At 49.7% G+C, this 24273-nt stretch overlaps 1 protein-coding gene across 2 annotated transcripts; it reads right to left on the bottom strand.

Moving 5' to 3' along the window:
- Nucleotides 1-14425: 14425 nt before the first annotated feature.
- On the bottom strand, nucleotides 14426-23709 carry DEFB125 (defensin beta 125). 2 transcript variants are annotated; one of them, XM_066545958.1, is made up of 3 exons: nucleotides 23423-23497; nucleotides 16314-16420; nucleotides 14426-14547 (listed from the first exon to the last, which is right to left on the bottom strand). In XM_066545958.1, exons 2-3 carry the CDS (start codon nucleotides 16372-16374, stop codon nucleotides 14426-14428), a joined length of 183 nt encoding a protein of 60 aa, XP_066402055.1. In that variant the 5' UTR covers nucleotides 16375-16420; nucleotides 23423-23497. The 2 variants fall into 2 exon arrangements, with proteins under 2 accessions (XP_066402055.1, XP_066402056.1); XM_066545959.1 differs by lacking the exons at nucleotides 14426-14547; nucleotides 16314-16420 and adding exons at nucleotides 22551-22893; nucleotides 23648-23709 and having other exon boundaries at nucleotides 23423-23556.
- Nucleotides 23710-24273: the final 564 nt, after the last annotated feature.

Raw genomic sequence — 24273 nt, 5'->3', positions numbered from 1 at the left:
CCAGCCAGTAGGGACCCATTTTCTCCTGGTAACCCTGTTTTTCCCTGTTCTCTGCTTTGTTTATACATGAGCCTCAGAGGGGAAATGGAAATAGGAGGAGAACTGGTGGGACTGGAAGTCGGGGTCATTCCTAAGGAGCTGGGGCAGGAAGGGCAAAGTGCCAGGAGGGTTTTCTGATGTCAGCAGCAAGGGACCCATGAGATGAGTACCTGGACCTGTTTGGGATGTGGAAGAAACTGGAAGTATATTGGATTTAATTTTAATTTTAATTAAAATAGAATTAAATTTTAATTCTTCATTTTAATTTTCGATTTTATTTTTACTTTTAATTTAAATTTATTTTAATTTTAATTTTGATTTTCATTAAATTAGAATTAAATTTTAATTCTTAATTTTAATTTTCGATTTTTATTTTACTATTTTTATTTTTACTATTTTTATTTTTATTATTTTATTTTATTTTTATTTATTTAATTTTAATTTTATTTTACTATTTTTATTTTTGTTTCTATTTTTATTTTTATTTTTATTTTTATTTTATTTTAATTTTAATTAAATTAGAATTAATTTTTAATTTTAATTTTAATTTTAATTTTAATTTTAATTTTAATTTTAATTTTAATTTTAATTTTAATTTTAATTTTATTTATTTAGAAAAAAAAAATTGCAGGACAAGGGAGCCAACAGGGAGTTTCCCGGGGCAGAATTGACTTTCCTGTAAGAAGAGACATGCTATGCCATTCATCCCAGCAAGATGAACCTTAGAAAGTCTGGGTTTGCTGGAGAAGGCCAGACCAGAGGGAAAACATGTCTGGTTCAGGCTGCTCTGGTTTTTGATGCCATCTCGTGGTCCAGGAAGGTTTTACAGAGGGATGTGTGGAGCATATTTTCTTGGCTGAGCAGAAAACTGTGGACTTGAGCAGCTCCTGCTGTCACTTCCCTGGCAGAATCGTGAAATCTGCCCCTGGCCCTGTCACTTTGAGCAGGTCTCATTCCTGGAGGATGATTTCCATCACCTTATCCCATGTCTTTTTGGGAATTGCCATCCTGAATACCTCAAGGGAGCTGGGCTGTCTCATCCCATCTCATTTTAAGCTCCAAGGGCTGGAGCCCCTCTGCTCTGGAGCCAGGCTGGGAGAGCTGAGGGTGTTCACCTGGAGAAGAGAAGGATCCAGGGAGAGCTCAGAGCCCCTTCCAGGGCCTAAAGGGGCTCCAGGAGAGCTGGAGAGGGACTGGGGACAAGGCATGGAGTACAAGGCCAAGGGGGAATGGCTTCCCAGTGCCAGGGGACAGGGATGGATGGGATATTGGGAAGGAATTGCTCCCTGTGAGGGTGGGGAGGCCCTGGCACAGCGTGCCCAGAGAAGCACCAGCACAAAAAGACAAAACACATTCAAAGCCCAAAATTCCAGAGGTGAGTACTCCAAGAGTGAAGAGGAAGCTGAGCACCATAAAACCCCCACGTCCAAGAGGTTTGGTCCTGTGTTGCTGCAAGGCTTTGATTGCCCAAGAGCAGCCCACGTGCTGTGGTGTGCAGCAGGAATCTCTGCACAGCTTGCTCAACATCTGCAGCTGCAGGGATTTGAGGGAGTGCCTCCAGGCTGGCACAGGCAAAGCTTCCGGCTACAAACAGATCATCCCAGGGATGCAGAAAAGTGAGGAGCAAACGCTGTCCTGTCTGACTCTGGAGGTTTGGGAGAGGTTTTGTGCGCTGTTCTCCTCTGGTCTCACTGATACAGGAGAGTGTGGGGGTGACAAAGCTTTTTTAGGTACTCAAATGACCCAATCTCACTGGTATCTGTAAGAGTTCCCAGTTTAGGGTGACAATCCCTGTGGTTTTAGAGAGACAGGGTGACACAAAAATTGATTTGAACATCTCCTGTTTAGAAAAAAAAGTGGCAGCATCTCTCCCTGGAAATCTCTTTTTGGAGATGAGGATTGTAAAGGTTCCAGAGAGGAGCAAGACCCCAGCACAGGGACAAGCACAAAGGTGCTAAAGACTTATAAATTATCTGTAAAGCATAAAGAATTCACCAACTGGAGAGCAGCCTCCCAGATTTGCACTGGAATTACCCCGAGGGGGGATGTGAGACCATCTCAAAGCAGCCACATGGAGCTGGAGCCGGGCTCCAGGTTTTCTCCCATGGCTGATCTCCAAGGTGGCTCCACCCCTGCTGCCTCCCCAAGCACTTTCCAACCTGCCAAATCCTTCTGATAAATATAGCAGGAGGAAGGCAGCAGGTTTGGCTGGGGACAGGCAGAGGGAACTGGTTCTGGGACAGCTTTGTGGTCGTTGCAACAGAGTCACGTGTACGTGCTTAAACCAAGACCTAAGCCTAAAGTTATGCTGTCCTGGGACTTTGGAGAGGTCTTGGGGTTTGGAGGGGAAGTTGGCAGCTGGGTGTTTTTCTCAGCTGATGGGGTAACAAGTCAGCTGGATTGGAATGGGCTTTTTTTTAGTTTTGAGGTGATTTTTCTCTCCAGGGAACGGGGTGGCAGATGTCCCAACACACGGCCGTGGTCATGGCACAGTCACGGAACCATGAATCATTAGAATGAATTTAATGGAATGGAATGGAATGGAATAGAGTAGAATAGAATAAAACAGAATAGAACAGAATAGAGTAGAATGTCACTATCTCTAGCTACGCCTGTGCTGAAGGAGTAGCTGTGATCTTTGCTTCCCTCCTACCCCCCATTTTTCCTCAATATTCTATTATTCCTCAATATTCCTCTTCCAGGGTCTTTTATTTATCTGCCAAGGCATCACTTGGCTGCAGGAAGTTCCTGGCATGGGGAAAGAGGTGGTGACTCCTGACTGCAGCCTCCACTGTGCTGAGTCCCCTGGTCACCTGCACTTGGGATGTACCTCAGGGTCTGAGGGCTGACAAAACACCATGGGGTCTTCCAAGAGGGGGCCTTGCTGCATTTTCCAAGTATGTGCAGCCTCTCCAAGGACTTGTGCCTGGCAAGCTCTATTTGCTGGTAATTCCAAGGGCCATGAGCTCCCGGGACTGCCCCACTAAGGGTGGACATCACCCATGGAAGTCCCTACACAGCAGGCAGCTGTCCCATGGGATGGGCTGAGACACCAAGTGCCTCTTGTCCCATCTCAGGGGTAAAGGATAGCCCTGAGTCTGTCCAACACTAGGCACAGGGAGGTCCTAACCCTGAACTGGCACACACCCAAGGCAACAAACACCACAAAAAGAGGGGATCCTCTCCTAGGAATTGCTGTGACTCTCCCAGCATTGTCTCCCCATGGCCTTGAGCATCTCCCTGGCCGCTGTGGTGCTGAGCTGCACGTTCCAAGGTGAGCGAGGCTGGACAAACAATTGCCCCCCAAAACAGCACTGGCGCCTGCTGGGGAAGCCCAGACTGCTGTTTGTGCCAGAAGACACACAAACATCTCAGAAAACAGCCCTGACCTCCTCCTCCTTCCCCCTTTTTCTGCTTATCTCTGCATCCCTGGGGTAACCCAGAGCAGAGATATTCTGGGAGCCCAGCGCTGCCGTTTCCTCCCGGCACCGTTTCCTTCGGCGCGGGGTCAGCGCCGCCACCCTCTCCTGACAAGACCCCATGGGATGCCCACGGTCCCCTGGGATGCTCAGGGCTATCTCTGGGAGGACATCAGCCAGAGGAGGAGGAAACCCTTCGACAGGAGCTGATGGTCTAGGAGCCGGGCAGGCTGGAGGGTGCTGAGCGAGGAAGAAAAACAGGAAAGTGGCTGCAGATAAGGAAAAGGACCTGGAAGAGGAATATTGAGGAATAATGGAGGGTACAGAGGGAAATGAGGATCACAGCAGACATCGTGCTGCGAGAGGAAGCTGCTGAAAGGAAAGCAGACCAGAAATATCCTTCTCATTGTAATGGGGAAAGGGTCTCAGCCTCACAGCACAAGGGTGCTCAGCAGGTCTGTGTGCAGGGGTTGTCACACACCCACAGGTCATACCTGAATGGGAAACTCCAAAAACAGCCCTGTGAGAAAATGGTAATTAGCCTGTTGTGAAGACTGCTAATGAATCTGTTTAGTGGCCTGTTTCCCATTGCTCTCAAGCTACGTCAGGGAAGGTATAGGTTGGATATCAGGAAGAAATTTTTCACCTAAAGAATAATAAAGTATTGGAATGCTCTTCCCAGGGAGGTGGTAGAATCACCGTCTCTGGATGTGTTTAAAAAAAGACTGGACATGGCACTTGGTGCTATGCTCTAGTTGAGGTGTTAGGGCATAGGTAGGACTTGGTGATCTTAGAGGTCTCTTCCAACCACATTATTCTGTGATTCTGTGATTCTGTGATTCTGTTGTGAGACTGAACCTCGTGTATGCTGTCCCTAAAGAGAGACAGTCCTGGGGACAGGGACAGTTCTGGAGGCTGGATGGGGCTCTGAGCAGCCTGGCCTAGTGGAAGGTGTCCCTGCCCATGGCAGGGGTTTGGAACCAGATCATCTTTAAGGTTCCTCCCAACCCAACCCATTCCATGACTGTATGATTCTATGATTCCATGTTTCTATGACCGGGTGTGAACCAGTCCCTTGGATCCTGCTGGGCTGGAACAAACCAGAGAGAGGAGCTTGTGTCCATATCCCAGGTGTGTCCTGCCTCAGGTTCCCTGTGCAGGTGCTCAATGTGGCAGAACACAACAACTGCATTTCCTGGCTGGTTTCTGCAGTCACCACCACTTTCCGCTGATCCCTCGGGCACTGATCACTTCCACATTCTCACTTTGGAGCAGGTCACACTTGTGGCCCATGGAAATCTCATCATTACTCCAAGACACTGCCTTTCTTCTCCATTTACATGGATAAAACCCCAATCCACATCCATCCTGATCAGCCATAACCTGTGGAGGAACCCTTCCCAAAACACAGATGGGTGCAATGGAGGCACACCCAACCTGGTGTTCCTTCAGAATCATTTCTCTGGGACCTCTTCCCCACAGGAGCCTGCTGGGAATGTCCTGATGGCCAAACTGTGCTGAGGGCTTGTTCAGCTCTGTGCTCACTGGTCAGTGTTAAAAGCAACGAGTGGCTAATTTAAAAGTGCAGACAAATTTAATTCCCTCCTGGATGGGAAGGATTATCCCTGTCTTGCCAAGGTAACTTGGCAGCAGTGAGGGGCTGTTAGATGATAACCCCAGAAGGGAAGGGGTAAATCCTCCAGACACAGCAGAGGTTGAGGAGACCTCCACAGTGCCAGCATCCCCTGGATGAGATGGGATGCAGAAAACCAACTCTGCTGGCAGACAAGAGGTGTGAGCAGAGGAGCCTGAGCAGAATCATCCCAGTGACCTGATCCAGGAGCCACCCCTGACAGTGGTGGAGATGGAAACTGAAATTCCAGCCTCAGAGTCACACACAGGGAACTTGACCAGGATATGGTTGGTGACACATCCTGGATATGAGAAAGTGGTGCCTGGAACAACTGTGATACAAAACTGCCACAAATTAGGGAAAAAAAGAAGGGCTCAGTGAGTTTTTGTGCATGGGCTGCAGAGAGGAGCAGCCCCTCTTTCTCTCTCCAACATAAAAAGAATGAAGTGAGAGGTATATGTTGAATCCATGTCCCCTCTGAAGTCATCAGCACAGGAGAGACATGGACCTGTTGGAGTGAGCCCAGAGGAAACCATGGAGATGCTCCAAGGGCTGGAGCCCCTCTGCTCTGGAGCCAGGCTGGGAGAGCTGGGGGTGTTCACCTGGGGAAATGAAGGATCCAGGGAGAGCTCAGAGCCCCTTCCAAGGCCTAAAGTGGCTCCAGGAGAGCTGGAGAGGGACTGGGGACAAGGGATGGAGGGACAGGACCCAGGGAATGGCTTCCCAGTGCCAGGGGACAGGGATGGATGGGATATTGGGAAGGAATTGTTCCCTGTGAGGGTGGGGAGACCCTGGCACAGCGTGCCCAGAGAAGCTGTGGCTGCCCCTGGATCCCTGGAAGTGTCCAAGGCCAGGCTGGATGGGGCTTGGGTCAGCCTGGAATAGTGGAAGGTGTCCCTGCCCATGGCAGGGAGGTGGAACTGGATGAGCTTTTAGGTCCCTTCCAACCCAAACCATTCAGTCCTGAAAAAACTGATTTGAACAGAACCTGACCTTGAACACTCCCAGAGATGGGGCAGCCACAGCAGCCTGTTCCAGGGCCTCACCACCTGCATTGCAAAACCTTTTTCTCATATCTAATCTTAATTGACTCCCCTTTAGTTTAAAACCATCACCCCTTGTCCTGTCACAGCAGGCTCTGCTAAAAAGCTTCTCCCCATCTTTTATTCCACCTCCTTCATCCACAAACCAAATTTCTTGGTCTAAGGCTGATGAGAGAGTCACTGCTGCAGATCATCCATGAGAAACCCACTCATCTCTGCCCCATGCCCAAGTTACAGAAACTCCCTGCACATATTTTGGGATCCACTTTTACCTCAGGATTTTCCAGCTGGTGACTGACGATGCCTGGTGGGATGACTTCCCCTCTCTGAAGGCATTTTTGCAGTGTTCCACCACGTGACTCTGGTGAGTGACAGGGCTGTTGTGGGGGCTGATAACTGAATTAGCTGGAGCCAGAATTGCTTCTGCCTACAGTCAGCAGTGTCGGAACTCAGTGCATCCCTCTGGGTGTCCAGAGTTGCTGAGGACTCCACCGGGGGGCTCAGAGACCTTGGCATGCTGCCCAGAACACCTGGGGATTTGATTTTGACACCCTACATTTTTCACAGGGTGAAAATGTAGATTTTAGGATTTTTGGTATGGGGGTTATGGGGACAAGATGGAGGAATCTGGGCATGTCCAGCCTTTCTTCTTCTTCTTCTTCTTCTTGTTCTCCATTTTCTGCAGTGATGTTGGCACTTTGGGACTGGCCTAGAGTAGAAGTGCACTGTTTAACATAGGTGATAGGTATTGGGAATTAAGTGTAAATATGTTATATGTAGTTTGTAGTATGAAAGGACAACACCGCCTCGGGGGCGGTCAGAGTGCTCGTGGCTGCCCTGCAGAGCGGATCTCCGCTGGGCAGAAAGAAAATTTTATAGATAAGAATTAATAAACAACCTCAAGACTGAAAAGTGAAGAGTCCAGACTCGTTCTTCAGTTGCACGGGCCGAAGCAGAGACATCCTACTCATCTCTCAGCAATTATCAACAGCAGCAATTATCAACAGCAACCTGAGAAGCAGGACCTCGGATCATCCCCCACCGTGTCAGCTCACAAAACCCAAAAACCCCTTTTGCAGCCTGTGCTGAGCCCACCGCGGTCTGTCAGCCCCCAGGGGACCCTGCTAATGAGCTGTGCTTGAAGAACAGCCTCTCCCAGCAGATAGCAGCTCCTGAGGGAACAGGCAGCCTGGGAGCCACGATGATGATGGTGAAACCTCCCATTAATCACAGGAGCACAGTCACCACCTCCCCATCTCAGCTACCAGAACCAGTCACAGCCCCAGGCAGACAAAACATCCACGTTCTCCCCCTCCCATGTGTTTTCCCTCCATGTGCTCTGTGTCAGGAGTTGTCTGGTGCTCAGATAGGGCTGCCCCTGGGCCGTGGATCATACATTGAAGGATTGTGTTGTCATCCAGCCTCATCCTTGGAAGCATCAGCCTGGAGGGTCCATAAATCCGTAACTGTTCATGGGGCAGAGAGTCCATTGTGCAGATCCTAACAGGCAAATCCATAACTGTCCTCCTCGAGGAGATAACGCTGTTCCCATGCCAGCAAGGGGGACCTCAGCTTCACCTTTGCTTCCAGAGCTGGTTCCTTTGGGCCATCACCTCCCCATGGTCTCAAGACAGCACTGCCAGACTCCTCACCTTGAAGTCAAACCAGGGCAGCATCTTCTTGGGCTTTCCTTGAAAGCAGCAGCCTGGAGGGAGAGATTATTTAATTTCTGTGTTTTTCACCCCAACACAAATGAAATGTGTTTCATTTGAAGTGGCTGCTATGGGCCAAGCCGACACCCAGATCTTTGGGAGAAAAGGGGCTATGGGCAAACTTGGGATATGCATGAACTTGGAATAAATGTAGTGATTTCCAGAGCAAATGTACAGAGCCTTTGAAATTAGGAAGAAATTCTTTACTATAGGGGTGATGAGGCTGCCTAGGGAAGCTGTGGCCTCCCTTGTCCCTGGAAGTGATCAAGACCAGGCTGGATGGGGCTTGGAGCAACCTGGGATAGTGGAAGGTGTCCCTGCCCATGGAAGGGGGGTGGAATGAGATGGTCTTTCAGGTCACTCCCAACCTAAAACAATCTATGATTCTGTGAGATCACATCTGTATCTTTAGCTTGTCCTGCAGACCTCACTGGGGCGTGTTGCCCTGGCAAGGGCTGCCAGCTCCACATCTCTATCGCCAAGTTTTGTACTTTCCTAAAATCTTCCCATCACCCAGCTGCAGGTTTGGTTTTGCCCCCACACCTCCTGCAGCACAAACTTTGATGTTTCTTGGTGCCTCAGGACCACGGCATCAGATCTTCCAGTCTTAAAAAAATCATCCCCTATTTCTGCTCCCTCCACCTCCTCCAGATGAAGACAGGAATGGGCAGGCTTCAGGTTTTACCCTAAAAACCTGGGTTGTAGGCCCAGAACTTGAGAAAAGTGGCAACAGCAGAAACCCAGTGAGATGCAGCACACAGCTCACAACCACAGATGCGGTGCTGGGGTCCCAGTAGCTCTGTTGTGGTCTGACACAGCTGAGATGTTTTCCACATTAATGTCTTTCCTGCTGGCTGGAGCTTCCCCCTGCCCTGGGAAGGATCTGCCTGACACCAAGGAGGGGTCAGACCCCTTGGGGTCCTGCTAGCCCAGCCAACATCCTTGCAGAGGCTCCCCTCATTTGTACATACACCCATATGAATTAAGAGATGCTTTTGCAGGAAGGATGTTTTCAGATCTTCCCCAAGGAATTTAGGACTGGCTCTATGGGGTCAGGAGGCCTTGGGTCTGGCACAACTGCTTTGACAACACAAAACCCTCATTTTCCTCTCCTTCTCCCATAGATATGGGATCATGGGGTGGGTGGAGGATGGGCTGGGTGGGCCTTCATGCCCATGCACCTCCCCTTCCTCCCTCCTCCTCCTCCTCCCCCTCCCCATCACCCTCCCCTACCCCTTCCACTCCTCTCAGCCGTGATAAGCTCGCTGATGGAAAAAATGTTGTCACACATATCTCACTTCCAGTGTGTGGGAGTTGCTGATAACAGCTCAAAGATCTGGACAATAAAGACTCCTGACAGCTTTCGTGTCCATCCCAGGCATGGGGGGATAGTCCTGGATGAAGACCTGAATGATTGTGGGACTTGGGGAAGGGTCCTGCAAGCTGTGATGCTGGGGAGGAGGCTGGAGAGGGAAAAGGGCTCATCCACCCTCCCCATTGGGGGTGCAAAGCCATTCCCCTGCACATTCCCCAAATTCCACCCTGCTCTGGGGCATCTCCAAACTGAGAGCCATGAGATTTTGGCTTCAGGTGGCTTTGCTGTTGTGCTGGGGAGCAGCCCAGCAGCTGCTCAGCACCGTGTTTGTTTTGGAGCCTCCCCACCAGCCAGTGCTCCCTCGGTGGGGAGAGGGGGCTGTGCTGCTCCAGCGCTGCCGTTCTTCCACGTGGAGCTGCTGAAAGAGCCCAGAGCAGCTCGCCAGGAGGGTGAAGTCATTTATTTATGCCTAGAAAAAACGTGTACTTTATTGCACAGCCCCTGAGATGAGCCACTGAGCCACTGCCAGGTTTTTGTGCTGATGTGGGGAGCCGAGGTCAGCACGGGGCAGTGCCAGGGGCTGCGTTTATTCCCAGTCCCCTTTTCGGGATGTACAAACAGGGCACCAATTTATTCATGGAAAAAAAGTGCCAGGGTTTGGTGGCAGAGCTTCATTTGACACAGAATCACACAATCATTTAGGGTGGAAAGGATTTCCAAGACCATTGAGTCCAGCCTGTGACTGATCCTTACCTTGTCACCAGCCCAGAGCACTGAGTGCCACATTCAGTCATTTCTTAGACACCTCCAGGAATGGGGACTCCAAACCATCCTGGGCAACCCCTTCCAAAGCCTGACCACCTTTACTACAGAGAAATTCCTCCTGGTGCCCAACCTGAACCTCCCCTGGCACGGCTTGAGGCCATTCCCTCTGATTTTATAGCACTCCTAGCTTTTTGGTATCTATTTTCTTACTCTAGTTACAACAACTGAGAATTACTTTTGCAGAAAACTTTATTTATTCCAAGCAGAAGAAAATCAATTTTATACATTTTCCAGCTGGAAGGAGACCCACCAGTTGTTTAGATTTCTGTTCCAATCCTCAGGGGCTGTAGGTGCTCTCCCCAAAATTTCCCTTTCCCTCCAGAGCACTGGTTTCCAAAGTGAGCATGATGATCCATCAGAACAGGAGAAAAATATTCTTTCTAACGTTAATAAATAGTACAAAATTGAATTTATTTGAAGACTATTGCTGTGGGAAACTGTCTCTGTCCTTGGGCTCCCATGTCTCACAAGGCTTTTCCCTTCAGAGGGCTGTGTTTAAAAGATAGGAAGCCCAGTTTTCTCTGGATTTAGCCTAAAATATTTCACACTTTTCTGATCAAACCATCTTTCTGGGGGAGAGAAGAAAAGAAGGGGTGGTGGTAGCATTTTAAAAAGAATGAAGGTTTTGCATTCCACCTTGGAGAAAGGTGCCAAAACAAGAGAAGTACACAGAAGTCCATCCCAAAACCATTTCCATGGTAAATTTGTACCCAGCTCTGCTTGAGAACACTCCAGACCCTGAGCTTTGGGTATGGGACAGATTAATTTATCTCCCTCCATCTGCCCTGACCTTTGATGGCAAGGGGCATTTTCTAACCTTTTTCAGATGGATTTTCCAGGTTGTCTGCCTGGACATAAAAGGTTAAACTCCCCCAGTGTCAGAATTCAGGACATCCCTCTGGCTGTCCTGGATTGCCAGGACTCCTGCCAGGGGGCTCAGAGACCTTGGCACAGAGCCCAAGACACCTGTGACTTTGATTATGACCCATGGAAAAAGTTACCAACCTTATATGAAGATCTGCAAGCCACGAAAGTCTAAGTAGAATAACAGTTAGTTTGTCATGGGGTGAAAAATAGATTTTTTGGGATTTTTAGAATGGGGGTTCAGGAGGCAAGATGGAGAAATCTGGGCGTGTCCAGCCTTTTTCCTTCTTCTTCTTGGCCTCCATCCTCTGCTGTGATGGTGGCACTTTTGGATTGGTTTAGAGTAGAAACTCACTGTCTAACATAGGTGATAGGTATGGGGAAGTTATTGTAAATATTGTACACGTAGTTTTTAGCATAAAAAGATAACCCAAGGTGGTCAGTGTGCCATGAACCAACCTGCTGGACAAATCTCAGCGGGTCAGAAAGACAATGTGTTAGATAAGAGCAAATAAGCAACCTTGAGAACGAAAATAGAAGAGTTCTGACTCCTTCTTCAACTGCTGGGCTGGGAAAAGAGACTTTCTAACATATCTCAGGGTCATTCTGACTAGCTAAAGCCCCAAGACCCGAGGAGCAGATCTGGGTGACAGCATCACCCTTGACTTGGCTGGGCCTTAGCACAGAGGTGCTTTCCCCTTCTCCTGCAGCTGATAGCCGGCTCCATCCTGCTGGGAGCCATTCCCTGCAGCCAGCGAGCTCAGACACACACACAGACACATCCCTGTGCACACAGCCTCTCACAAGGCTCAGTTCAGGGGCTCCCCACCTCCTTTCCCTCGCAGCTCTGGCATCCCAGCCCCGGGATGTCACCCTGCCCCTGATAAGGCACAGAGGCGGCTGCCAGAGGAAGGCTCCCAGTTGCTCCCGGCGCCAGGCTGGGTAGAGGCAGACGTGTCTAACCCTCTGAAGGGCCCAAAACACATGACATCACCCCCTGGTCGTGTCCATCCTCCCCCCAGAATCCCTATCACGCTTGGAGGAGTGAGGAGGAAGAGGGAAGGCGAAGGGGGAGGAGGCCGGGGAAAAGGAGGGAAGGCAAAGGCTGGAGCTGGAAGTTGGTTACTTTGGCAAAAAGACAAAGTTCTGCAAAACTTCACCGGCCAGACTTCAAAAAGGTGGAAAAACTGGAGGCTCAGTTCTGGCAGGTCCTGTTATCAAGGGGAGCCTTATCTCTCGATGGGGCTGATGGCTCATGCGAGCCGCAGTGGCTGCTAACCTCTGGCTGAGCTTCCCGAGGCCCCAGAGTGTCACTCAACAATGGAGAGGAGAAGCATCCAGGAGAGGGGACTGCCTGAAAGCATTGCCACCGTGTTTGCAGCCTGCAGAGCCACACGAGCACGGATGGGGTATCCCAGCATGGAGCCCAGCAGGCCCTCACTGCCTCAGTTCATGGTGGGGAGGAGTGAGGGGATCTTTCCCTGCTCACAGTCCAGCCAGAGATGGGGCAGATCTCCACTGGGGTCACTGGTTTTACTGGTTTCCTCCAGGGCAGGGCTGGTGCCTCTGGGATGGATAGCAGAGTGGGTTTAGGTTGAAGCCAGGTGTGTAGCTGGGGGTGGGAATTTTGCCCACCTCATTTCTTCCATGTCCTAAGTACCACACTGGGTGTTTTCCAGAGATAAATCTTCCAGCTTTTCTCTTGAGGAGATTTTCATACTCTTTCAAGTCAACTCTCTACTTACACCTCCTTCATCTCTATTTCTGCTCCTCCTACACCAACTCATTTCGACATCACCATGTCCAAGGTGAGGAATTTTTGGGAGGTCCTGCTCCAGAGCACAACACAGCGGGCAATTCCCAAATTCCTTCAGTAAACAACAGTCCACAGCCAACAACTCTCACTCCCTGGTGAGGAGCTCCTGGAAGTGAACTTGGCCTTGGCTCATTCCCACTCTTAATTCTACTAAATAAATCAGCCTATGCAGGACAAGAGGCAGCGATACCCCTTGGGTGATGTTGGGATAGAGTTTGGAATCACTTGCACTGTGGGAGTAAGATTTCACTTGGGAATGGCTCCATGCAGGGCAGATGCAGAGCCCACCACACTCCCTGTGAGACCAAGTGAATTTTTTGAATTGTTCTCCCCACAGGGATTTCTCAGCCTTACCCACCTTTACCTCCTCACAGAGGTGGATCACAGAATCTGGGAATGGTTTGGGTTGGAAGGAAGCTTTAAGGGTCATCTATTCCAGCATTCCTGCAATGAGCAGGGACACCTTCCAGGGTTCCTTCCACCTCCTGATCCAGGAGATCAGGTTGGATAACCTGAGTCACCCACCCAGGTTCACCTTGTTGCTATAGGAGAGGAAGAGTGGAAGAGGTTTTACAGTGACTTCTGCGAGAAGTTTGATAAGAGGGTCCATGTTTACCCCTGAAAGAATTTTCTACCAAGGTCATTGACATAGAAACCAAGAAAGAAAAAAGGATAAATAAGAGAAACCTGCAACTGCCCATTCCAATGAGCACTTTGTTTGTCTTTCGTGACCAATGAGTAAAGTGAAAACTTATGAGTTTTGTAAGAATGTAGAAAAAGCATGCATGCTATAATAAAATAATTTTGAAGCCTTCTGAAAATGGAGTGTGTTGCTTTGTATTATCTCCATCTCAACTGCAACAAGGAAGAGGAACTTCTGGAGGGAAAATCATACCTCTGTGTTGGATCCATCCCCTTGAAGAGCATGAATGCTGCCATGGCCTCTTCTGAACAGAGCTAGAAATTGAGGTTGTTAAAGGCAGTGACTGAGACAGAGGTGGAGGAATGGGTCCAAAGAGAGTTTTCAGAACTGTTTGGACCAGCCCAGCAGATCCTTCTCTTGCTGCCACTCTGGAAGGACACCCCTTGCCCCTACACCACTGTCACAGACATCTTTTATGAAAAATCCTTTCCTTAGGATTTTTCCTGCTGAGAAGCTGAGAGGCCTCAGGAACAAAATGTAAACAATGGTTATCTGCTGCTGTGGAATGCAACAGGTGGATCTGTGATTGGTCTCATAGAATTATTTCTAATTAATGTCCAATCATAGTCAGCTGGCTCAGACTCTGTCTGAGACAGAAGTTTTTGTTTTCATTCCTTCTTTTTGTATTCTTAGCTAGCCTTCTGATGAAATCCTTTCTTCTACTCTTTTAATATAATTTTAATATAATATATATATCATAAAATAATAAATCAAGCCTTCTGAAACATGGAGTCAGATCCTTGTCTCTTCCCTCGTCCTAAGACCCTGTGAACACGGTCACACACACCACATCTGCCACCTTTGTGCAGACAGTTTGGATCCCCCAGTGCACCTCCAGCACCATCAACCCCTCAGTAGCAGGCAGGGTGCTCCATCTGAGGGGGAAGCACGGACCCAGCAGGACACAGCAAACCCAGAGGTTTATTGGTGGCGGACAAACCGAGCTGCTCGTGGAGGCACTGAGGTGCCTGAGGGCAGGTCCTGTGTACGCTTCTGGCTGCAGGATGGCTGTGCTGGCTCTCCTGGGGCTGTCACAGCACCCTGGGGTGGCTGCTGTCACCGGCAGCAGCGCAGGCGGCCGCTGCTGCAGCTCCCTTCCCAGCGCTCCATGTGGAAGCAGAGCCTCCGACAGTGGCCACGGTTGTTTCTGCACTGCTGGGTGTCTGAAAGGCCTCTGGCTGCTGGGCAAAGAGGATAGGAGAACTGGTTAGGAGAGCTGGAACCTACTCAGAGCCCCAAATCCTACTGGGAACTTCACTGGTGTTGGTGGCTGAGCATGGGATGCTCTCAGCTGGCAGCAGGGAAATTCAGGTGGTTCCACGGTGAGGATCAGATGTGCTTGGAAGGAGCTTCTCCATCCAGCAAGCACTGGGACTCTCCTAATGACTGGCCTGGGTGAGACAGCCAGGTTTGGGTTGGCTGTGTTAGGTTGGATGAGTTAGGTGAGGCTGGACAGCATCAAAAGACAGAGAAGTGCCTCTTGGAACAGGTGTTTCACCTATTGTTTCCTTTTGAGATTTTTTGGCTTCTTGGTGTTTTGGAGTTTTTGTTTGCTTGGGTTTTTCAAATCTTTTGCTGTTTTGATTAAAAGGGCCTGTGCTGCTTCTCTTTAGACACAGCAGAAACACCAAGTTTTGGGGTTCTGGAGGGTCCACCACCACCACCAGTGGGGTGGGCAAACCCTTCTCTCTCCCTTCGTTGTCCCCAGGACTTCAGTTAAATAAATGACAAGATAAACAGGCTAAGCAAGTAAATCTCCTCTTCTTGGTTATCAGGTTTGCCTTCTGCAAATGTGATTTCACCAAAGTCCTGCTAACATCATAGTGACCTTACACCTGAATGGAACCCAAATCTCTGACATGTGTATACAAGCAGCCAGCAAAAATGCCAAGCCAAGAAATAAATTTCTATCAAACCAGAATCCCAGAAGAAAACAAACAAAAAAAGGTAGATTATCTGCCTTTCCCTCTTCTTTTCCCCCCTGAAAGATAGTTTTGGTTTTATAGAATCAAAGATACACAGAATGATTTGTGTTGGAATGGACATTAAAGACCATCAACTTCCAGCCTCCTGCCATGGGCAGGGGCACCTTCCACTATCCCAGGCTGATCCAAGCCCCATCCAACCTTGCCCTAAACATTTCTAGGGATGGAGAGTCCACAGCTTTTTGGGCAACCTATGCCAGGGCCTCACCACCCTCACAGGGAACAATTCCTTCCCAATATCTGATTTACACCTACCCTCCTTCAGCTTAAGACCATTCCCCCTTGTCCTGTCCCTCCATCCCTCATCCCAAGCCTCTCTCCAGCTCTCCTGGAGCCCCTTTAGGCTCTGGAAGGGGCTCTGAGCTCTCCCTGGATCCTTCTCTTCTCCAGGTGAGCACTCCCAGCTCTCCCAGCCTGGCTCCAGAGCAGAGGGGCTCCAGCCCTTGGAGCATCTCTATGGCCTCCTCTGGACTTGATCCATCAGATTCTGATGCTGGGGATCCCAAATCTGGAGGCAGCTTTGCAGGTGGGATCTTACCAGAGCAGATCAGAGGGTGAAACTCGCCTCCCTCAACCTTCTGGCCACATTTGCATCTTCCTGCATTTGCCACATCTGTATTCCACTCATGGAGAATTTAATGGGATTCTCCTTGTTTGGTGGAGGATGAGGCTTCTATCCTGGTCAGGAGCAAAGCTCAGGCTCCTGGCTTAGGCTCAGCATTTCTGGGTGAGTTTTGAGGGCGCAGAGAAGAGGGGATACACAACCTGTGAACTCAGGACAGCTGCATGCAGGAACTTCATGGAGACCATCCCAGGAGAAATTTTTTCCTTGGGAGCACGAGTTAGCTCAGCCTTGACCTGGGGGCCCTGTCTTGTCCTCTTCTACCTCAGAAGAGTAGGAACCTGCCTTTTCTCTCTCCACAGTCCTGCAGGAAGCCCTGTGAGAATTTTGTCCTTACCCGGAGCGCTCTGGAGGAGGAGAATGACAAGGACTGCCAAGAGCAGCTGGAGAATCCTCATGGCTCGGTGTGGGTGGAGGTTCCACCCCGAGGAGGAGTGAAGGGCCCTAAAGAGAGGAATAAGAGGGAAATTCTGGATTTATAGGGGCCAGGGCGGGGGTTGTGTAATTTTCCTGGAGTGGAGGGAACTTTGTCAATCTCAGGTGCATTTCAACATGACGGCAAACAGTTGCACAGGGTGTGCCTGCTCTCAGTCACATTGTGTTACAGACAGAAAGAGGAAATCAAGGAAAAAAAATCGAGGGAAAAAGACCAAAAAGTGAGGGGGGAAAATCAGGGTTTTGTTGACAATTACACTGAGCACTGGGGAGTCTGCTACTGCTTGCTGCTGGAGACAGGATGTTGGGACTGACCCAGTCTGGCTCTGTTTTTGTAGGCTCAAGCATGTGATGTTAAAATCCAGTCCAAGTGTTTGCAGTATCAAAATGTTGTGTTTTGGTTTGGTTTTGTTTTTTGGTTTTTTTTTTTTTTTTTCCAGCTCTCACTCTCTGTGTTTAGCACTGACATAGACAAGCATGAAAAAATCCAGAGTCTCCTCCTCAGCACTCCCCAACAGACAGAGCTGGCTTGAAAATAATGGGATCCTTAAAAAAATCATGGATCTGCTTCAATTTCACAACTTCCAGGCTGCAGAGAGGATGCTTGCCAAGGTTTTGTTTACAACTGTCAAGAAAAAATGGCAATTTAATATTTTATTCATTTATGTACTCATTCAGTGGGAAAGCTGGGGTATCTCCCTGCAATACTCAGGGGCATCAGGAAAGCAGGTGGATTACAGCTCTCCCAGGGATCCTGGCAGGCTCTCAGGTTTGTACCAGTTCTCCAGGTCAGTTCCAGGAAATCAGTAGAGGTGAGACCTGCATTTCAACTTGGGAAAACAACACAAAGCAAACAATGAGCAGGAATGTCCCCCAGCCAAGAACAAATGGAGGAAGAGGAAATAGAAACTTTATAAAGGTTTTTCTTACAGTGGTGATGCAGTGGAGGCCATCACCAAGTCTTCCCTTTTCCCTTCAGAAGTCACCTCAGTGGATTTTTCTTTGCAGGCTGGGTGCCAGAGGGTGCTGGAAAGTGCAAACCCCATGTCCTTCAGGCTGCTTGAACAGAACAAGGATCACCTTCATCAAACAGTGCAGATAAAGGGGCCTTCACCAGCTGGACTTTGGAGCAGGGAACACCGAGCTCTTAACCAGGGTGAGCTGCAAACTGGCCAGGCACAGCCTGGGAAGGGAGATGGACCTTGGAACCCACCTGGGGGAGAGCTGGATGCAAGGATGTGTGTGAGCCTCTGGAAAAGTGCTGGTGCCTTGCCTGGGTGGAAGGCAATAGCTCACCCTGTACCTCTGAGGATTGGTATCTCCAATTTGAGAGATAGTGCAGCAGGATTTTGTGGAATTATGGAATCATGGAATGGTTTGGGTGGGAAGGGACATTAGATATCATCCAGTCCAACCCCCTGCCATGGACAGGGACACCTTCCACCATCCCAGGCTGCTCCAAGCCCCATCCAGCCTGGCCTTGGACACTTCCAGGGGTGGAGCAGCCACAGCTTCTCTGTGAAACCTGTGCCAGGGCCTCCCCACCCTCGCAGGAAAGAGCTTCCAAGGCAAAGAATTTGGGCAGAGCTAATCCAGCAGAAAGGAGACAGCAGTGCTTGAGCTGCAGTCCAAGCAGGAAGGAACGTGTGGATGCTCCTGTGAGTGTCCTGCTCTGAGTGTGTGACCTGCAGTGTCTGAACATGTGTGCGCAGATGGCTTGGTGCTCTCCAGAGAGGATGTGGAGCATGGGGCCAGGGTACCACGTGGCCCCGGTGTTCCCAATGTTGGATGGCAAAGCTCCAGGTGTTTGTCTGCAGCTCAGCTGCTCTCCCATGCTGGGAGCAGCACCACTGCAGAGGGTGATTTGTTCCTGGAGCTATTTGGATGCTGCAGGCTCCATGAGGACCAGGCTGCATCCTCCACACCACTACAAACCCCAGCTCTGCAGCTGGGCTTGAGCTGCAGAACGTGCCTTGGGAAAGAAGTCCAGGACTATCCAGTACCAACAAAAAACAGATTTCCTCCAGAAATCAGGGGCAGGAAATCTCTGTCCCTTGGGCAACTGCTTGTACAACAGCTGGTCTGGCTCCCCTTGGCATGGTCCTGCTGCTGGGTTGGCCTCAGCCTCTGGTGAGCCCAGTGGGGCTGGCCCAGCAGCCTCCCACCCTCTCCTGCTTCCCAACCTGCCAGCAGATGTCTTTTTTCAGAGCTCACCATGCACAAAGGCTGATCTGTGCTCAGACACGTGGCACAGGAATGGGCTCCTGGGTGCTTGAGAGGTTTTGGGGCTGGGAGGAGTCGAATCAATCTATATCTGCTCTCTGGCCCCAAATGGGAGGGATGTTTCCACTGACTTCATTGCCTTCAGGCCAGGACCTGAGCAGGCTGATTTTTAAATGCATCCTGGGAGAAGTTTTTGCCAGCAGGAGAAATTCCTGGGGTGAATGAACCCTTTTGCCAGCTTGTGATGCCACCTCCTACTCCCAATCCCACTGGCAGCATTTTGCCAAACAAGCAAGCTCTGATAGAGCCCTGCAATTCAACCTGTGAAGAAATGATTGTGGGCTCAGCCCTGGGCTCAGCCCTAGTCCTGAAACCCTCCATGGCTCTCTTTCCAAAACACTCTTCATGGCCTTCTCAGCGCTCTTCAACAGGTCCATGTCTGTCCCAAGTAGAGCCTCCAGAGCTGGAGACAGCAGGAAATGATGGGTTTTGCCCCACAGAAAATGGCCAGAGCACAACTTGTGCAATCAACTTCTCCTTTCCAGTGCAGGGCCACATCCAGCTGTCAGTTATTGATCATTCCTGGCATGTGCCCACCTCCAAACCGTGCCAAGGAACAATGTGGAAAACAGTTCATTTTCTAGCAGCACATTTGAGCAGCCACTGACTTCTGAGCCTCATGTGATTTGATTTACTCGTGTAGGTACAGCCTCAGAATCCTGGCCTATTTGATCTCCCCAGCATAGCCTGGGGCTGGGCTGTGCTCAGGTGATTCCTTTCACCCCACAGGACTGGGAAGAGCTCCATGTGAGGGGGTGGAATGTTGGAATGTGACCCCTTTTCTCTTTATGCAGGGGCGAAGGAAGATCCAGGCACGCAGGGGGTTGCACTGGTTTGCGTGGGATTGGCAGGGATGTGAGGGACAGCCTGGATCCAAGGGTGGCTGTGGCACCTCAGCTTCCCCAAGCAGGAGCCCACCCAGCCCCATCCTGCTCCTGACTGCACATCACAGGGACGTTTTTTAGGGCAGAAGAGGAGGATTTGGCTCTCTCTTTGCCAAACAAACACTGGCCTGTTGCCTGGGAACAGCAAACAAATCCTGCTGAGGGAATCCATGCCATGCTTTGATGGACTGAAATCCCCAGTTATGCAGGAGGCTTGTCCTGGCTGACAGACCTGGCACGAGGGTAGAGCTCTGTCCTGGCTGTCTGTGTGGCTGCAGAGACCCCAAACAAACATCCCAAGATGTCTGGATGATTTTTTTGCATCTCCTTTAGGTATAGGTCTGCTAAGGTAGTACTAAAGAACCCCTATTTGTAGCTTTCTGAGCTCTATCAGGCACAGACAGCTGGAGTTCAAAGCTCAGTCAAGAATTTCCCACCAAAATCCTCTTCTTCATTTGGCTTTCACCTGCCCATGGCAGAGTGTGGGAACTGGATGGTCTTTAAGGTCCCTTCCAACCCAAACCATCCTGGGATTCTGTGATGATTTTAAGAATCTTCCTCCTCCCCAGGGTTACAGGGTACTCCAACTAGGGTTTAATTAATTTGAGCAGCATTCCCTGTGATACACTTCCACCAAAGCAGCTCATGCTGCTGTTCAAGCAATTCCCTGTCACCCTGATTTTTTTAAGATTTTCTGAACCTTCTGATGTTGACATTCTTGTAACGAACTTTCTCACACAAATTCTGCAAATAACTTATTGTTTTGCATTCTTTTATGGAGGAGGAGGAATTTGATGGGCTGTTGGTTTGTCCAGTGTCATCGGAGAGGTGGCACTGTCACCCTCCAATCCACTGTCACTTTTAGAAATCTATAAATGTTAGAGTTAGAAAATAAACTTCCCTTTTTTACCTTAAAAACAGCAGTGTGTCCACGTTGTGTTGTTTCATGTCATATAGTGACAACTCCCCGTGAGCTGAGCTGGCTGCTTTGCCCCAGGTGAGTTCAGGGGTGAAGAAACCACATCAAGAAACAGTTTTATAAGGTCTGGAAGTGCCATTCTCCACCATCCACCCTATCCTTGGTGCTTTCTCTCTCCTCCCTCTCTGTGAGACTGGAAGGGAATTCAGTTCATCTTATTCATTGGGCTGAAATAATGATGGATTTTTGTTTCTTTTTTTTGGTTGTTGTTGGGTTGTGGTTTGGAGGTTTTTTTAAGGTTATTTCCATCCAGATCAGCAAACAAGGGAACACACAGCAGTGGGACAGTGGGACCATGCCTGTGAGGGACAATTAGTGCCAGAGGGACAATATTCCCTATAAATTGAGCTTTTCCACCTTTCCTGGTGGACTGGCCAGTAGGTCTGAAGCATATCAGGGTCAGGATGCTCAGTGATTATGAGAGAAATGTACAAGGTGAGCTGCAGGAGCCCACTCCTCACTTTCCTGGGAAACCAGGCTGTAACCAGGATGGCTGAGCATTCCCAGATGAGGGGTGGGAGCAATGAACCCTGTGGATGAATGTGAGAAATAAACTGTTTGATTTGGAGAGGTGCCTTGATCCCAAGCCCTTCCCGTGCTCTCCTCATTCATCCGCGTGCGTCAGAGGCGCGGGCTGGACATGGGCAGGAATTTGCCTCTGGATTCAGCCCTGTCCCTCTTTTCAGAACCTGTTCCCAAGCCACAGCCAGCTCTGGGTTATCTGGCTCCCCTGAGTGTTCATCCAGCTGCAGGGCATCTCCAGAGCAGCACTGGCATCACTGCAGTGCCAGTGGTGACTCAAGGAGAGCAACTGGGCTGCTCATCAGTGAATGGAGGCTCTTGGATGAATGGAGACTCTTGGACGAATGGAGACTCTTGGATGAATGGAGACTCTTGGATGAATGGTCATTCCTCTGGCAGTGGGGCCTGACCCTGGCGAGGTCAGTGGGAATTTTCCTGTTTGATTCATCAGAACAGGAATTTCATCTCCCAGAGAGGACTTTTCCCTGGCTCTGTCTGACCAGTGCCTCAGCTGGTTGGCATGGCTCTCTGATTGCATCATTGTTTCCTTGCTTTCACAGAAATTATTGACCCAGAGAGAAATATTTTACCTGGAAAGGGAGACCAGGAGCTGACAAAGGCAGGGAAGTGTCAAAGTTTTTTGTTGAATAGACACAGAAGGGCTGAGAGGGGATTTGGACAGAAAATTAATTTAGGCTGAGGGAGCTCATAGGAAGAAAGCTGTGAGGGACAAAGAGACTGATTTCCTTGGGGCTGGGTGACAAAAAGGGAAAGGAGTTGCACCAGAAATGCAGTCCATGGGTGGAGAGGGCAGCCTGTCAGGGCAATGGGACACAGCTTTCAGATCCCCTCCCCACCATGTTTAAAACAAGTAAACCTAGGATTTAGGGAAAAAAAATTGTTCCCTGTGAGCGTGGGGAGGCCCTGGCACAGGATGCCCAGAGAAGCTGTGGCTGCCCCTGGATCCCTGGAAGTGTCCAAGGCCAGGCTGGATGGGTTTTGAGCACCCTGGCATAGTGGAAGGTGTCCCTGCCCATGGCAATGAGATGATCTTTAAAGTCCCTTCCAACCCAACCCATTCTGGGATTCCATGACTGCCTTGGGAGCCTGGCACAGCCTGGAAAGGAGAAGTGGATGGGGGTGGATCCTGCCTGAGAAGCACAGACCACACTCACCTTTATGTCAAACCAGGTGCCTTTTGCACCAAAAGTGATGCCAGAACGACTTTCCCCATTGCAGCTGCTTTCTCTGGGAAGGGAAATAAAGGCACAGAGTCCCCCCGGTGTTCTGGGGAGGTGAGGAATGCTGTGGCCACTCCTGCTCAGTGCCATCCCACCACTGGCAGCGTTGCTGACTCACAGGTGGGCATTTGCTGCTTTGTTAAAGCTCAGGTTTATTGGTTTCAGGTAAAGCAGAAAGGCAAGTTTTCACCTGGGCATGTCAGATAACAATCAGATTCCCAAAAGGGCCACAGCTATGGGTGGCCCGAGTTTCTTCTTGTCACACAGTGTTTCCTAAAAAATTACAGCAAAACCAAAGTGTTCAGGAGTCCATGAGTGAATCCACAGCCACAGAAACCGCAAAATCTCCTTCCCAGCAGCTGCTCGTGCCGTGCCAGTGGAGCCTGCATCTCTCCATGTGCTGCAGTGGCTCCTCTGGAAACCTTCAGCTCTCTGTGGTGGCAGGTGACAGATTTTTGCAGCAGAGAATGACGGGTTCAAAGCAGAACTGAGCCAGGTATTCACCAGAAACACAGCTCCCCACTCGGCACAAGCCCCCTCCCTGGTTACAGCTGTCTGGTCCATGGGCATCTCCTGGACAAGGGAGCAGCAAATTCATGGATAAAAATAATGGGATTCCTTCTTTCCATGTTCCCAGGCAGCCAAGCCAGCACTGGAGGCACACAGAGAGCCTGGGCACCTTGAGCACACCCAGGGACAGGTTCAGATATCCAGGCTGGAAATCCCAGGCTGCTGAGCCAACCTCCCTCAAGGAATGTTTTATCATGGAGTTGTTTTTTCAGGATGTTGGCAAAGACCATGCATGGGGGGTCAGAGGGGCTGTCCTCTCCCTGCCGAGGAGGCAACTGCAGCCTGAGAAAAGGCAGGAACATTTTCCCAGAGCACAGGGCTTCTCCTAACTCAGTGGTGTGCCCCATTTTCACAGCCTCCTCCCTGCTCATTTTTTTGTGTTTCCCCAAGGGATTAAATAATGAACTTTCCCAAAGCACCTCACCCACTCTCTCACCCAGAAAATCTTTCCTCAGTAGCTATCACACAGTGAAGAAAGATTATCCCTGTTCCCAGATATCCTGTTCACCACCCCAGGCCTTCCTGGTCTTACCGTGCTGCGTCAGGGAGATGAATATGAAAACGAGCATGAGGATCCCCATTCCTTTGGCTCTGCTGGAAAATCCCAGGGCTGGGAGTGACATTTCACAGAAGCCTCTGTGTGCTGCTGGCATGCTGGATGGCATCCTGGAAGAGGGGAGGAGTAGGCAGGAGTTAATTATATTCCAGTCCCAGGAATAACATTTGCTGCTGAGAAACCCTTTTGTGTCGTTCTGACCCAGCACTGCTGCTCCAAACAATGATGACTTTTTCACATTCACTGGTTACTGGCTTTCCTGATTCCTCTCCTTGGCAGCTGGTAGAATTCCAGCAGGAAAAACAAAAGAAGCTCAGGGAGATCCTCTGCTCTTCACCTGCAGCCAGCAAAATCCCCTGGAAGTGACAGGGAGGAGGGAAGCAACCTGCAAGGGAAGAGTCCTGAGGATCTGCAAGGAGGAGAAGGATGCAGGCTGGGAGTGATTAATTTTTAATCTGAGCTCGTGTGAATATTTTCTCCAGCTGAAACCTGGGTGTAATTTTTTTTTCCCCTGCTTTGGCTTCCAAGGAATTTGGGAGGCTTCATTCCTGAGTGTGGTGAGCACACAGTGCTGGTGGAAGAGCTGTTTGTTAGTTCAGCAATGCACCTCATGGTGGTAAATCTGTGGTGAGTGTGCAGCTCTGGCTGTAAAATGTGATGCTCCAGCTGCCCTGCCTGGCCCTGCTGTTTGCTGTCCCTTCAGCTGTGGCGATAAAACTGCTCTGTGAACACATCTTAAACTGGCAGGCTAAAGAGTAAAATTAAAAGCACCTCTCTCCCTAAAAAAATACCCAAACAGAACAACATAGCTAGAGTAATACAGCCAT

The sequence above is a fragment of the Molothrus aeneus genome, chromosome 3 (genome assembly GCF_037042795.1).
Source record: "Molothrus aeneus isolate 106 chromosome 3, BPBGC_Maene_1.0, whole genome shotgun sequence".
Lineage (NCBI taxonomy): Eukaryota > Metazoa > Chordata > Aves > Passeriformes > Icteridae > Molothrus > Molothrus aeneus.
The sequence above is the reverse complement of the archived record's forward strand: the minus strand, read 5'-3'. Positions and strand labels throughout refer to the sequence as shown.